The 16,072-nt window shown below is 44.6% G+C and overlaps 1 protein-coding gene across 4 annotated transcripts; it reads right to left on the bottom strand.

Moving 5' to 3' along the window:
* Window positions 1-5,617: 5,617 nt before the first annotated feature.
* BMI1 (BMI1 proto-oncogene, polycomb ring finger) lies at window positions 5,618-15,700 on the bottom strand. 4 transcript variants are annotated; one of them, XM_065921081.1, is made up of 10 exons: window positions 15,496-15,700; window positions 10,559-10,689; window positions 10,138-10,234; window positions 9,470-9,525; window positions 9,331-9,381; window positions 9,063-9,171; window positions 8,937-8,982; window positions 8,434-8,532; window positions 7,966-8,046; window positions 5,618-7,873 (listed from the first exon to the last, which is right to left on the bottom strand). In XM_065921081.1, exons 2-10 carry the CDS (start codon window positions 10,668-10,670, stop codon window positions 7,544-7,546), a joined length of 981 nt encoding a protein of 326 aa, XP_065777153.1. In that variant the 5' UTR covers window positions 10,671-10,689; window positions 15,496-15,700; the 3' UTR covers window positions 5,618-7,543. The 4 variants fall into 4 exon arrangements, with proteins under 4 accessions (XP_065777153.1, XP_065777156.1, XP_065777155.1 ...); XM_065921084.1 differs by lacking the exon at window positions 15,496-15,700 and adding an exon at window positions 15,019-15,037; XM_065921083.1 differs by lacking the exon at window positions 15,496-15,700 and adding an exon at window positions 11,439-11,555.
* Between the last annotated feature and the right edge of the window lie 372 nt (window positions 15,701-16,072).

Raw genomic sequence — 16,072 nt, 5'->3', positions numbered from 1 at the left:
TGGCTCTAACCCAGAGGAAAGCCACCGCTACCAAGACCAGACACAACCCAAAGCTCTTTGTGTCGGCGTTACTAAAAAGGGAGTGGGCGTCTTGTCTTGACTTCTTTCTTTACCACTATCCTTACTGCTGATGTCGAGAAAGGCTTCTTAATGGACTGGCCACTGACAAAGATTTCGGCTCAAGTTGGAGACAAGGGCACCTGGGGCTGGCACGAAGCCGAGCGCAAGGATCCTGGGGGCTCAGGTGCCGGCTCAGCACCGCGCTGCAGTGTGCTCCGAGCCTGTGTGTCTATTGTCTGCCGTGGGGGCAGGGCCGAGCCGGGGAGCTTGCTTTCGAGCGGAGTTGAGGGTCCTGGAGGGTGAGGACCCCGGGGAGGGGGCGAGAGATGTCAGTGAGGGCAACCCCCAGGGTTCTGAATGCTAGACACCGAGATGTACGAGGCGGCGGCGGCTGTACCGGCGGCTGCAGCCTTGGCTGCAAATCGCCGTCGTGTGGTTGCTACTGGCAACCGAGCCTCTGCCGAGCGCGCAGCCCCGCAGCCCCTGGAAGGAAGGTGGCGAGGGGAAGTGGCGGCGCCGCGGCCGTGCCGGCTCCGCAGCCCGCGGGGATCGGGTTCTCGCCCGCGACCCGCGATCCCTTCGGGCTGTGACGCTCGTAGAGCTGCCCCAAAGAGCTCTCGGGTCGGAGGTGTCGCTGCCTCGGGAGCGTCAAATCACTACTGTCCTCCGCGAATGCAACATGGCAGCCCTGGCTCGAAGACTGGGGGCTCTTCCAGTCCGCCGGGGTAGGAGGGGGCCGCGGACTTCCCAGCGCGCCCGCCGCCTCCTTTCCGGGCTCGGAGTCCGCACTGCCGGCGCCCCCCGCCTCCGAGCTGGACTCAGCCAAGGACAACCGCGCGCGGACTCGCCTCGCGCTCGCCCCTCGGCCCTTTGTTCTCCACTCGATAAGCACCTCGCGTTTCGGGGGCTTTTCATGGAGATCCTCGAAGACAGGGTGACCCAGGGTGACGCCTGCCGACGTCCTGAGACTCCGGAGAGGTGTTTATCTCCCCTGTGTCTCCGGAGGGCGCCGGGCCGAGCTGTAATCGCGAGTCCGGGAGGCTAACCCTACACTTAGGGAGGAGCAGCCTCTCGTCGGGTGCGTCCCTTCCCGCCAGGCCTGGCTCGCCTCTCTCTTCCTTGCTTCCAAGAGGTGTGAGGCGGAGAGCCCAGGGCTGGGATGCGGTCCCTGCAAAAAAAGACAATGCCCATCACCGCCCGCCAAGGAAATGAGATTCTCCTCGGGGGAGAAAGCTTCGGGCTCGCAATATCGGGGAAAACGGGGAGGAAAACACTCGTTAGTCCTACGCTAGGCGCCACCCCTCCTCATACTAGCCCTTGGGCGTTCGTGGAGGCCAGTGGAGCCCCGAGGAAAGGTCCCCGCCCCGCGTCGAGGCGGAGCGGAGCCGCCGCGCCCTCCACCCGGGGTGGTGGAGGGAAGGGGATCCCTGGAGACTGGCTTGGGGGTGGGGGGGGCGGGTGGGCAGAGGAAATTTGCAAATTTAAGAACTGCGGTTCCGAAACGACCGTGCCACGTAGACCAGCCAGTTGTGAAGTTTAGCACAACGTGCTACAGAAATACCGAAATCCGCCACCAAATGGCGGCCCCTGCAGTCTGCGCCGATAAAGAGGACTCGCCGGGTGTCGCCCATTTTAGGCCGCTTTCACTTCTCTGCAGTTACCCCTACCCCTCTCCCCAAGCCGTCCCTCTCGCTCCCGGGTTTTGGGCGCACGTGGGAGTCCTGGGCCAGAAAAGCGTTTCTGCCCCGGGGGAATCAGGCAGGCGCGGACTCTGCAGGAAACCACTGCGTCCTGGTGGCTGTCAGAGGCGACGTCCCAACCTCCGACCGCCCGATCCTCTGCCCCGCCGGGGTTTCAAGGCCGCCGGACCTTCCAGTTTTGCCCTGGCCGGAGACCTAGGCGTCGCCTTTGGGTCCCAAAGTGTGGTCCTTCGCCCAGATCTTGAGATTCCTGTCGCGCGGCCACTCACTTCCTCGACACTATCACCTGGTCAAGTTTCCTTCCCAGGGTATTAGAGCCCGTTCCACCTATTAGACAAGTTCAACCTGTTAAGAGGGTTAAGGACTCTCTCCCATCGGCCTTTCCAGTCCACGAAGCTCAGCCTTTAGGAACCCCCAGGATGGCAGTTTTATATTGATTAATAATTTGGCTTACAATTTTTCCCCAACAAAACCCCGAGCTCCAAGGACACCTTGTTATTGAAGGGGCAAGAGGATAGGGATTGAAGCAGCCACAGGGAGGAGGGCAAAGCGAGACGATGATCTGGAATGGCCCCCGTAAGGATGCGCTTCTGAGGGCTTTGCACGCGAAGCCGCCGCCTCCCGGGGACATAGGACATAGGACAGGGGGCCAGTTGCCGCGCCTCGGTGTCCCGCCCGGTGGAAAAGCTTCGGCCGGACGGGGGCCACCTTGTGAGGTCGCACGCACCCGGCTGTCGCCGCGGCTCGCCAAGGCGTCCGGACTTGGAGAAACGACTTCGTTTCCCCTCCTCCCCAGCCTGCTAGGGCCTGAGAATCTAGCTTTCAAAATTGGCGGGATCTGAGTCCGCGGAGCTGAGAGCGGCGCGAGGCGAGCGGCGCACGCGCAAAATGGCCTCCCGGTGCCCCGCGGCCTGGGCTCGCGAGCCGGGCCGGGCCGAACCCCACGGCGCGATCCCCGGCAGAGGGCTGGGCTGCAGCTCTTTGCAGTCCTCGGAATGCTGCTAGTTAAAAAATAAAGCGGGGAGAAGGGTCGTTTCCTCTTTAACCCGTCCTTTCGGTGAATGCTCCCTAATTGGGAAGGCAGGTCATTTACCGGGAAAGGAAGGTCATTTTCTCCAGGCGGGCGTCCTATGCCCTTTCCACCCGATACCTGAACAGAAGAAGCCTTTTTCTTTCCTTTTCTTTCTTTTTTAAAGCAGTTGCTCTTTCCAGCCTAATTACCCTTGCCCCCGCTTTAAGTTCCAAGCCGCGCCGTGCGCTCCTGTCTTTGGCTTTCTTTGAATATTTCCACTCTTGGGGGCACTTAGACCTAAGACTGGAGCCCCTAAATCGACATCGCTGACTCCAGTCACCTCTTTATCCGTCTCTGTAATTTTCTCATTCCGCCCATCCCAATTTTCTACGCGTCTCGGGAGTACCCTGGTCCGCAGCCTTCCGAGGGTCAGTTGGGTTCCAGCTAACTTAGAAGGATAGGTTGGAGAGCGCCGAATCCGCACCGAATTTGAAATCAGGTTCACTTTGAAGTTTGGCGTTTATGACGACCTAACAGCAAGAAGTAACTTTTTTAAAACATTGAAATGTAGGTGAGTCTGAGGGAACATCATTTGCTATTTTGGGGAAGTCCCTTCTAATAGCCTCTGGAAAGGATATTTTAAGACCAGAGTCAGAAGATGGAAGTAATTTAACTCGTTCATTGGAAGTTTTATTGAGTGCTTACTATTCCTCTAGAGGGTTAAATGAGACTTCGCGTGAGTTTTCCACATGCTCTGAAACTTCTTGAGAAAACTCCCAACGATCCTGGAATAGCCTTTCCAGTGATAAATGACTTTTGATGTCGTCGACTTGATGAAGACATAAAGTTGGTGGTGAAGTCTTCATGTGAGACCTCTAGAAATTGCACACTCAGAAAAAGAAACTGGTGCAAATAAAGGAAATCCGTTTCAAGAACCAAAAGAAGAAAAAAACGTTAAAAAAAATTAACTGCGGAAACAGGAAACACTCGACTGTGTAAACATTTTCGGAGACTTTCATAATCAAAACTGGGCGATCTTGAGATTTTTAAGGCGATGGAAAGGCTTCGCGGGGTATTTTCCACGTCTAATCTACTGGGAGGTTCTATTATGTGATACTTTCTCTTCCTTGTAAAGGACCCATCTATCTGAATTCTGTGGTCCCAGCTTATCTTGGATGAATCAGGATTTTTTTTTTTTAAGCAACCTTAGAAATAATCACCTGTTGTACTGTTCATTTTATACTTGAAGAAACATCCTCAAGAAATGACTTCGTCTAACCCAAGAGCCTTACCTTGGAGCTGCGTTCTGTGCTCTTTACACCTTACAAGTCTTAAAGGTATATACTTTTTTTTTTTTTTTTTCCTCTTAATAGCCCTTTAAAATGTTATTTCATCAAGACCTTTTGTTTTGGATAACACGCGAGTAAAATTGTATGAAGGAAACAATCATTGTATTTCAAAATAACATGGATCCTCCATTCCATGGAACACTAAACTAAATCAGAATTTCCAGCTGTCATCCCAGGGCAATAGAATACCCAGAAGAAAAAGATGCATTTTTAAAACTTTTGAAGTATAAAGAGTAGTGGACAAAAATAACACTTCCTTCACCTCAGGATTCTAAAGGAGACTAGATTCAATGTGTAGATTGTTTCTAAAATTAAAATCCCATCTCCTCTAAAGGTTAATTAACATAAGCTATTTTTAAAAAACCAAACATTTTCATTTCTCCTTGGCCAGTGCAAGTAGGATTTCACATGGGTTCTTTTCACGTTCCTATTAATTTTTCATACCAAAACTTGATAGGCCTATACAGTGAGTGTACCAAAAGACCACAAGTGAACTGCAACTCTAATACTGGGAAAAGAATAAGAGGAAAGGATGAAGGAAAAGCCCCAATAGCTTACTCTGCCGGTGGCACTGTACCTCCAGAGGTCCTAACATTTGCACATACGAATATGGAAACGAAGCACTATGGTTGGTAGGTGAAGTCAACTGAAGGGCAACTTTTTTTTTTCAACTCAGAGCAATTAACGGCCGGCAATTTTAAAAGCAAGAAAGTACTTGTAAAGGGGTATGCATGTGTAAAGCAAGATAGATCACTATTTACACAACAGGAGCCAGCCTCATTCTTTTTTTGCATTTAAGCTAAAATCTGTGAAATCAATTTAGGTGTTTTCTGTGGAGTATTTTTAGCTCTAACTTTGTGGTATAGAATCCCAGAATACTTTTCAGAAGCAACAGCCGACTTTTCATGTTTCCTGCATTGACTACTAAGAGTTACAAAGTTAGCAGCTATGGGTTTTTGTAAGGTTGAAATTTTAAGTGGCATTTTAGCAAAAGTTTTAAAGCCTAATTGTCAAGCCTGATGGCTGGTTATCCAGAATAAAAAACATTGTAATCTTTCTTCTGTTTTATTTAAAGACAAATTTTAGCTGAAATAGCCTTTAAAGCTTAATTTTCACATTGACTGGGGGAAAATTCCTCTTTCAAACAAAATAAATGGACATAGTTTCAAAAGAAAACAGCGTTAGGTGAGCTTATAAATGCAGTATCTGATATTTTACTAAGTAAATTAAAAAATAAATCCATAAAAAGTCGAGAGGTAAAGTCTTTGAGCTCTGTGTTGGTCCTAAGACTTGGTTTTGTGTTAAGTCAAATGACAGTTCACTAGCACTTGAAGCTTTTAGCCTTTGAAAATATTTTTTCATTTTTTATATACATGGTCATAGCCAAAGTAAAAACATCACTTGAAACTTTCATTAACTTTTTTTTTCTTGTCTTAGATAACATCATGAAATACTTGAGGAGAAAAGCCTACAAAAATAAGTTAAATTCACCAAAATTGGCAAACATGAGTAACTTTTACTTCAAAGATTATAAAGTAAATAAACAGATACATCTTTCCATTGGGCTTTCAAGCAATTATACAACAAAGCATGTACTCTCAGCAACATCACTAAGACAGCAATGGATGTTCTTTAGCCTTTACCTGGTGTAATCCACAACAGGGTTTCCAAAACTTCTGCACATTGTGCTTTTCATATCAAATTTTTATTAAAGTCTTAGCTATTTTCTAAATGAATATCCTTTTTATTGGAGTTTTTCCAATTACAAATGAAATTTAAATTTACATCTATAATTAGAAACAACACTTACAATGGGACTGTACAAATTTAGGTCAAAATAAAAATATATGTATTTTGTGGTTTCATAAAACTTTACTGTATCTTTAAAGAACGCAGAAGTAACAGCAATATATGTAAAAGTAATGATTTAATGACTATAAGCAAGACAGAGCAATAGAATTGTGCTTCTTTTGCAGACGGGGGACAATGAAATGTTTAGCTACAATTTTCCCATACAAACATGAAACAATATTCATAAACACCCTCACAAATAACTGATGGGTGATGAACACACACCAAGTTCGACCAAAGCAAAACACAAACTGAAAATTTGGGGGTGGGGGGATATTCATATTTTAAATTCAACATGCTCACTCTATTTAAAAACTAATACCTGTAGAAGCTCACAATAAATTGCTTCTATTTCCTGACGTTACAGAGAGGGTATATTCCACTGTTTATAATTGTAAAAGCAGTTCTTAAATTTGAGATTTCCACTATGCCACATATTAAAATAATTTTAGATAAAAATTTTCTTTCTCCAGCAATCTGGCTTATTTCAAAATCGGTCTTAGAATTACAGTGATCAATATGCATTTTAAAAACACATTAATTACCATCGTAAGCAACAGGAAATGACAACAGCATTTCCAAATGCCTTAGTGAAAAGTTTTCCTTTAATGCAGCGATTTTAAAAGTAAAAGGTATTACTAGAGAAAAATCCGTATGACAATAATGGCAATTGCTTCCAATGGAACAGAAGTTAGAATTAGATATCCACATTAAAAATATTCTATGCTGATAAGGCTCAAACATAGGTATCTGCAAAGGTCGAACCAGTTGGGAGAATTTTAACAACCATCTCTGAATGCATGAAACACAATATTTTCTTTATAGTATTTATAAATATATCATACAATACTGTTTCCTGTTATGTCATATACCAATATGGCATTGTACAACAAGCATAATGCCATCTGATTCTTACAAAAGCGAATCATTTAAACAAGTCAGTAAAATAAACGGTAGTACCCGCTTTTAGGCATACAGATTGTAAAACTGAAGTTACTTTCCTTTGATCGGTTTTGCGTAGCAACAGAGAAGTAAAAAATCGAACAGGAATCAAAATGGCTAAATATGCGAGAAATTGTTATTCACAGTGACATGGCTACATAGAATGCATTATTCTATGCATATTCTTTCCATTTGTTGAATTTCAAGATAAAAAGCACTTGTTTTCTACAGGTTCACAAAACAGCATAATAACAAGAACAATCAAGGAGGATGTAATGGAGGTTTCGTTAGTTGAGATTAACAAACTACGGCCCAATGTTTATATCCACTGCAGATTTTCAAATCCAAACAATGGTGACAGAAACCATTTCACATCGGTCCTAACACAGAAAAACATCTTGCCTGCTTTCTCTGAAACTAATTCTTTCGAGAAATGATCTTTCTTTTCCATTAACGTCCATATGAATATCACATCTAGTCCATCTTTTATAGTCAAATTTAACTTCACTACAAAAGAAAGCAAATTGGACGATAGTCACATGTATTAGCATCTATAAAGCTGTAATGGCATGAAGATATCTATATAAATCAAGGGTTTAAAATTTTTTTTCCCTCAACAGTCTCAGGTATCAACCAGATGAAGTTGCTGACGACCCATTTACTGATGATTTTCGAGGTCTATTGGCAAAGGAAGATTGGTGGTTACCACTGGGGCTGCTGCTGGTTCCATTCATAGTACTGGAAATGTGAGGAAACTGAGGATGAGGAGACTGGACTGGAGTGCTGGGACTGGGCAAACAGGAAGAGGTGGAGGGGATACCTCCTGCTGGGCTGTTGGCCTTGTCACTCCCAGAGTCACTTTCCAGTTCTCCAGTGTTTGTCAGTCCATCTCTCTGATGACTGATCTTCATTCTTTTACAAGTAGGTCGAACTCTGTATTTCAAAGGAAGTGGGCCATTCTACAAAGTTAAGAGGGGGGAAAAGAATCAGTCTTAGATCTTTAAGTACAGCTTACCAAAATAATCTATGAGCAACAGGTATGCTTACTTACCCTTCTCCAGGTATAAATGTAGGCAATATCCATTAGTGTATAGTAATCTTTTAAAGGTTCCTCTTCATACATGACATCAATCTGTTGATAAACAACACTTCAATTATTAAGCATCACAAAGAATTATGGTGAATATACATTTTCTGATCATCTAAATATAATCCAAAAATGATTTTAAAAAAACCACAAACGCTTTTAAAAAAACACTTTTTCCAAACATTTGGACAAAGCAAGAATCCTTCTTGGAACTTCAAATGAGGAAAAACTTCTTGAAATCATTAAGGGGTTTGCTTTCATAGCATAAAACAGGATCCATACCAAACATTTAAAGAGTTATTTTCAAATAAAGTACCAAGTTAAAAAAAAAAAAATGTTGCTTTTTAGGGTTTAGAATGCAAAAAGAAAAAGGTCACTGAATTTTCTAAAAAAGCATTTACATCAAATGCATGAAAACCATAAAGTAGATACCTGGAAAGTATTAGGTATGTCCATTTTACTTCTGAGAAACTTTCTTAGGTGCATTACAGTCATTGCTGCTGGGCATCGTAAATATCTTTTATCATTCACCTAAAAGCATAATTAAGAAAAGTTAATTTTTTTTAACTCCTAACTTTAAGATTTTTTTTTGTCAGTTAGATAGATGTCTGAGTATGATAAAAGGTACTAACACCAAAGCTGAGATTCGACTGTTCTCAACTATACTTTGAATTTGCTATTATTATAAATACTAGATGAACAGACTCCTTCAGTATTATCAAAGCATTAAATATTACTGAAAATATTTTGTAAGAATAGTAATCATATATAAATTCCATCTATTAACTATCAGATATAGATCAACTCTAAAACATCAAATGTGATGATTTTCTTCTATTTGGTAGCATCATCTGACCCTAGGATATTCGAAAGGGCAACATTCACTCTCATAAAGTCGAGAATCTAAACAATGTGTTTTTGTCCATGGAACATACCTCCTCCTTAGATTTCTCTTTATCCTTGTTTATTTTCCGATCCAATCTAAAAAACAAATAATTTATTAAGCAAACAATGTACCTAATAAATATATTAGCATAAAACATATTTCCTAAAGAATTTACCTGTTCTGGTCAAAGAATTCAATGGATAAACTTATTATCTCATCATCAGTTATAATTCTCTTATCTTCATCAGCAACTTCTCCTCTATCTTCGTTAGAGCCATTGGCAGCTATAAAGACATTTTAAAATTCAATTTTTAATAATTAAACATTTAAATGAAATACTGCATACATAGAAGCATGGAACTGTACTTTAAACTTAGTTTTAATGAATTACTGAATAAGTTCTCCCTCCAAATAAAATATCTTTTCCATTCCAAAGAGTTTACCATCAGCTGAAGGATGAGCGGCATAAAAATCCCTTCTTCTCTTCATTTCATCTAAAGAGAATAAAAAGACAAATATTTGGTATAGCAGGTAAAACAGGTAAATACCTTTAAAATGTTTATTTTTAAGCAAGTTACTCACTTTTGAAAAGCCCTGGAACTAATTTGTATACAATATCTTGAAGAGTTTTATCTGACCTGAGAGAATAAATTAGAAAATAAGTTTTCAATATAGCAAAACCTATGATGTTCATACATTGCAACACATTCTTTGTTTTCTTTGTGTTATACTATTTAACTTGATTGTGACACTGTCTATAACTACATCAACATAATTATGGGGATAAAAGTTCTTTATGTGGTAGCACTGTCTTAAATTAGCAAAATATTTCATTTTATATTCACTAATAAATTCTTCACATTTCACTAAGAGAAGTGTGCTTTTCAAATGACCAAACTAGCTAATATGAAAGAGAACAAAGATGAGAGAATGGAAGCAGTTTAAACACATTCACTCTTGCCTGTCACAAGGTCAGTAAGGCAATGCGAAAATGGAAAAAGAATTCGATTTCTAAAATATGGTTAAAAAAACTTAAAATCTGTTTAGTCATCATTAAAATGGCCAAGAATTGAAGGGGGCTACCCTCTACAAAACATGCATATCAAATGGGGACCAAAGGGTGAATTTTGTGTGAAGAAATAAACAATAAACTCAACAATTTATTGAATATTTATGTATAGATTTATAATTTATTAAGTTCTACAATTCCAATAAAAATTACAAACAATGATTTTTAAACATTTTTTTACCTTATATTCAGTAGTGGTCTGGTTTTGTGAACTTGGACATCACAGATAGGACAATACTTGCTGGTCTCCAGGTAACGCACAATACACGTTTTACAGACTAGAAGTAAAAACACAAATTTTTTACAGTTCAGAAATTAGATGCTAAACAATAAAATCAGTGTCAGAAACAGAGAACTAGTAGTAACAAAATGGTAACTGCCAAAAGGTATTTACAATCAAACTCAGTTGATAGACTGAGAATACTTACACAATAATCTTTTATTATATGCATTAACAAAAAAGTCATTAAATACAAGAGAAGAAAACAACTTCTTCACTTTGCACCAACATTCTTAAGGATAGCCAGAATTGTTAGTTTTCAAATTTCAGGACAAGATGTTAAATATCCACGACACAAAAAGGTCTAAAACTTGGTACTCACAGGAATGTAGACATTCTATTATGGTTGTGGCATCAATGAAGTACCCTCCACAAAGCACACACATTAGGTGGGGATTTAGCTCAGTGATCTTGATTCTGGTTGTTCGATGCATTTCTGCTTGATAAAAGATCCTAAAAGACAAAGTAATACTGGCTATAATTCACAGAAAGAGAATCGAGATTATCTCCAACTCCCAGGAACCATACGCTCTGAAATGTTGGAGGAGTTCATAAAATGCATTTTTAACACTGTACAGCAGGATTGTCCCAACGTCTTCTACATAAGGAATTCACCGATCAGATCTCGATCAATTCTACTGAAAAGGTGGAAAAGAATCCAAAAAAAGTAATATCTGGTCCCTCGGGTCATTCCAGGAGTGAGAAGAAAAGGTCTGAGGTGGGGGCTGGGAGCTGAGAGTATTCGGGTCGTTTTCTTCCATTTGTCCTCCAGCCCAGCAGCCCCACGGCTGCTGCAGACGCCACACACTCCCCGCAGATATTTACCAACCGCGAGGGGTTGTTCCAGGACTCCAAATTTATCGTAAAACTTCCTTATGGCTCTGCGATCGAAAATCCAGGCGCATGCCCCCGCTTCCCAGGGGTTCCGGTAGTTTTAGGCGGTTCCAGCCACCAGAACCTGGCACGTTTTGACGTGATACAAAGGGAAAGCAAATTCTGCTCTATCTGCATCCCTGGCATTTCCGGAGCTGGGTGCTTGGGCCGCAGGAGAAGCACCTCGAGTCGGCCTCGGGCTGGGGCCTGAGCGCGCGGACGCCCGGGGGCCGGGATGCGAGGGGCGGATCCGGCGGCGCCCGGGGCTCCGTCTCGCTCCGGATTCGGAACTTGCCTCTGTCGGGGTTTCCATAGCAACTTACACTTACACTTGGCATCCGGCCACCGCTGCAACTCCGCGCGCGGAGCCGGGCCGAGCCCGGAGCTTCGGCTGGCGTGCGGGGCTGCCGGGCGGCGGCGGCGGGCACGGGGGAGGGGCCCGGCACGGCGCGGGGGCGGGGCCGGCGCGGGGGCGGGGTGGGGTGCGGGCGCGCGGCGCGGGGGTGGGGCGGCCCCACGAGGCCCCTTGACGCTGGGGACCAGGATCCCGAACCAGGCGACTGGGTAGGCAGCCCGGGGGACCCTGGAGCGTGAAGTGGTAAAGGAAAATGCAAGCCGCACTCGGCCATTTCGGACACTCTTGGGGGCCTCTTTCCATGTGGACTCGGCGCGAAGAGCTTCTTTCAGATCTTGACTCGTACTCTCCAGTTAGCAATCACTAGGTCAAAATTTTCACGAAGGGATCTTTTGAGAATTGCCAACTGTGCACTTAGCCCGAAACCATCAGGGCTCAAATTGCAGAGATGTTTATTGAAATGAACCTCTTTAATGCTTTCTTCTCTAGTAGGAAGTTCTTCCGCAGATTAGATGAGCGATACAAAGTTTTGGAAAGGCTGAAAACTGAAATCTGTTTTACCGCAGAGGAGGCGAGTACAAAGCCTTGTGTTTTACCTGAACTATGCTGGATGGAGACAAGAAAAACTATTTGAATCGACGATAGTGACAATAAGTTAAAGAACCATGTGACCAGCTCATTCCCAACGCTAAATCAACACCTTGTCAGCCCTGAGCATCCATAGCAGAGAAAAACAAATGTCATTTTCTCAGCCTAACCTCCAAGCAAACCTCCACACAATGAAATGACATTCCCAACAGATATCATATATTAAAGAAAAGTCACGAGGAGGGGAGTGGCGGGGGGAACTGTCAGCAACAATACACCAGTGGACAATAAGGGAAGTCAATTACTTCGTGCAGCATGCTCGAAAAATGCATTTCTTACTCCCACTTCATTCATTTCAGAATCTGATATAAGACCAAGCTTCCAGATTTCTCTGAAGCACATTCTCAAAGCTGCCTTGAATAGAAATCTAGGAACTGGTGAAACTTGAAGATGCTTCTGAGGTTTTAATTCTCAGGGAATTGCAATGCAGAAGAGGGAAATACTAATCAACACAGTTCAATGGCTGAAACTAAAAGCTTTGGAGTACTAAGGGGCGGGGGGGGGGGGGGGGGGGGATGGTAAAAACAAAACAAAGCGTCTTTTATGAAAAGTGACCACAGTGGCAACGAGTGACTTCAACCAGAAAACGTCATGTGTGACTCCTCAGTTAACTTTGGAAGGTTTGTTTAGAGGAATATTGTCAACATATTGTTACTATATATCTAAGTGGGGTTACAGAGGAGTTGTGGGTGGAGCAGTGTCCCTAAAGAGTAGCAATATTTAATTCTATTGTACTTGGTGATTAAAGACAAGCCTCTGGGTTCTGAAAGAAAATTCTCCTTGTGAAACAGCAGGACCTTTCCTAGACTGATAGTTAGCAAGGTGATACTTCTGTCTCCATGTGAAAGCACATCATGCTAACGCCAGGGGATCCTGAAGTTCAGGAAGGGGCATTAATCAAAACAGCTGCCTTAATTTCTCCTGTATATAAAACTAACACCAGACAAACACAAATATTAAGAGAGAAAACAATCAGATTTAAGTCTCACGTACTTGACCAAAACCCTTTCAAATTCATCTTAAGTCTTAATTCACACAACTCCTTCACTTCAATTCAGAAGAATCTGGCCACAACCCTATAACCATTCACAGTGCTAGTAAGTATCACTTTGTTACTTGTGTAAGAATCAGTTCTTTATCTTTTTATACCACTTGAAAGCACTGGCAGCCTAATAAAGACTTCCAAAACATCTGACATGTTTGATAAGAGTTTCAGAAACAATCTCTTGCACCTTAGAAAGGAAAACCTTCTAGGTTCCACCATAGAAACTGCCAGTTAAGAAAGCAAAAAGGCACCAAATGTACTATGGAAAAATACTCAATAGTTAAAAGCTTGTCATTATAACATACTTAGTTGGGGCAGTCAGTTTAGTTGGAGGCCTAACACCAGTCATGTCAAAATGAAGGAAAACAGAAGCAAGTTCTTATGTTAACAATCAGCTTGACTATTGCAGTCTAAGAAATGCAAATGAACTCCATAACCCCAGTTGGGGCTCCCAGCCCAATACAAGTATGGGGAAAGTTGGGGTTAACTTGAGTCCTAGGGAGAATTTCACCTTTTAGGGGCACTGAATGCACATCCAAGAACTTAATGGTAGAGCATTAATGGACTTAAGTGCAACTAAATGCTCAATTTTCTTACAGAAGTGTGTGTATGCATGTGTATACAAACACACACATGCATACACATTGGCTTAATGGCTTTAAAGATACTGTTACTAGGCGTAAGTTTATACAGGTAGGTTATTTCAAACACCTCTGCACTTTGGTGCAGATATATGGAAATGAACTTAATTATTTAAAAATTTATAAATTTGCTCATAAAATCAACCTCAAAGGAATTCTACTTAAAATAAAACTCAAATGTTAACATAGTCTTAAGTTAGCATATGCTGTTAACAATTGGCATCCTTAAGTTTCTAGACTGTAGTGTGGCTTATGTTTCCAGAACATGGGGGTTAAGTTTCCTATAAAACATAAGTTGAATTACACATAACATTCTAGGCATCACCAACCTACATTTGGATTTGAATAAATATGCCCAGGATTTTGCCTACTTTCTGGGAAGGGGTTAATACATGCTTCTATTTCAGATACTGAACCGTGACTACTAAGCCCACTAAATCCTTTTATTGCAATTGGGAATGATCAAAGTCTCTATACTTGTTTACTTCCAATTATTAACTGTAAATCTCTGGGAAAAAGATCGTGCTACACGGCTGTCAAACCCAAAAGACTGCATAAACATATGCCTTCAACTTTTTAGTGCTCCTTTCTCCAAAGCATCTCTTCACCACATGACCTATGCTGACATTTAGTAAAACCTATAAAACGTTGTAGACTTAAGTCATGGTTCTAAGTGCATCCCATACTAGAGGTGGAAAAAAGAAAAAAAACCAAAAAACAAAACTGTATTCTCTGAGACGGGGAAAAAAAGAAAAAGAGGAAAAAGAGAGGAAACCTCTTGCAAGACTAACGTCCACTCACCATCATCACTCCAAAAAAAGCTCCAAATTTGAAATGCCCACTTCCCATTGAGCACCTCCCAAGTAATATTTGAAGAACTTATCCGATACTCTCAACAAATAACACCTTGAAAACTTTACCATTTTAAACACAAACGCAGGAGACCTTGGAAACAACTGGGAACCGCCATCTTACAAGCCATCTAAATTCACCCAAGTGTCCCTCCAACTTAAGTTAATAACATTTTTGTTCGGGCTCCTTTCAGCCTAACATCCACCTTGGCGGGATCGCGGCCCCCCAAGCAACCCGTCCCTATAAAATGGGGGCGTTCTCTGACTGTTTAAACCCCTCCAAAGCCCTTTCTTCGGGATAGGAGGGAAGCCACTTGACCCAAGCAGCTCCCGATTTCAGGCACCCGTCCCCGTTTCATCAAAATCTACCTCTCAACAAAGGGCGCCGTGGCCGGGAGAGCCGCAGAGGCTGCAAATAGAAGTATTCTTCTCGGGGGCCATGTGCGTCGCGAGGGTGTAGAGGGGCGCTCGGGGGAGAAAGGAACTAAAACGTGGGGCCGCGCGCGGCGCGTCCGGGCTGGAGCGGGCGGCGGCTGGAGCGGCGCCGAGGCCGGCTGGCGGCGGCGGCGCGGCGCGGGCTGCGGGTCGGTCCCGGCGCCGCGGGAGTCGGCGGGCGGCGGCGGGCGCGCGCTCGCGGGCGCGGGCGGCGCGCGGGGCCGGGCGGCGCGCGGGGCCGGCGGGCGGCGGCGCGGGGCTCGGCGCCCACGCTGTCAGCGCCCTCCCGGCCGGCGCGGGCGAGGCGCTTTTGGGGGGGGCCGTTCCCCGTCCACCCGCGGCCGGCCTGAGTCCCGCGCGGCCCCCGCCGCCCCCAGGCCCCGTCCCGGAGGCGCCTCGCCTCCTACGTACCCGGAAAAAGCAGCCGGCGAGAGGCGATCGAAGCGGGCGGAAAAGACAATGAAAGTTAAAAGTCGTTCAGCAGAAAATGAATGTGAGCCAAGCGGCCATCTTGAAGCGAGCTGCAGACGCCGCTGTCAATGGGCAACGAGCGCAGCCGAGAGGAGCGGCGGCCGCCGCGCTCGGCTCATGCTGCCTCCCGAGCCCGGCCTCCTCCTCCTCCTCCTCCGCCTCGGCCTCCTCCTCCTCCGCGGCCTCCTCCTCCTCCTCCTCGGCCTCCAACGCCTCCTCCTCCTGGGCCTCCTCCTCCTCCTCCTCGGCCGCCGCCGCCGCCGCCTCCTCCCGCTCCGCACTCGGGGGAGGGAGCGCGCGGAGGGGGCGCGATCAGTATTATTCTGCGGGGCTGGGAGGTGTTTCTAATCCGGATCGGGGCTCCCTCGCCAACATCCCCATTGTCTCGCCCGATCTCTGCCTTTAATACTACGATTATTATTTCATAGTTGCCGTTGGGAGGGAGGAGGGCGGGTGGGGGGCGCCGTGTGTGTGCGTGCGGAGAGGCGGGGGGAGGGGAGGAAGGCTGAGGACGGGG

This window comes from Muntiacus reevesi, chromosome 2 (genome assembly GCF_963930625.1).
Source record: "Muntiacus reevesi chromosome 2, mMunRee1.1, whole genome shotgun sequence".
Lineage (NCBI taxonomy): Eukaryota > Metazoa > Chordata > Mammalia > Artiodactyla > Cervidae > Muntiacus > Muntiacus reevesi.
The sequence above is the reverse complement of the archived record's forward strand: the minus strand, read 5'-3'. Positions and strand labels throughout refer to the sequence as shown.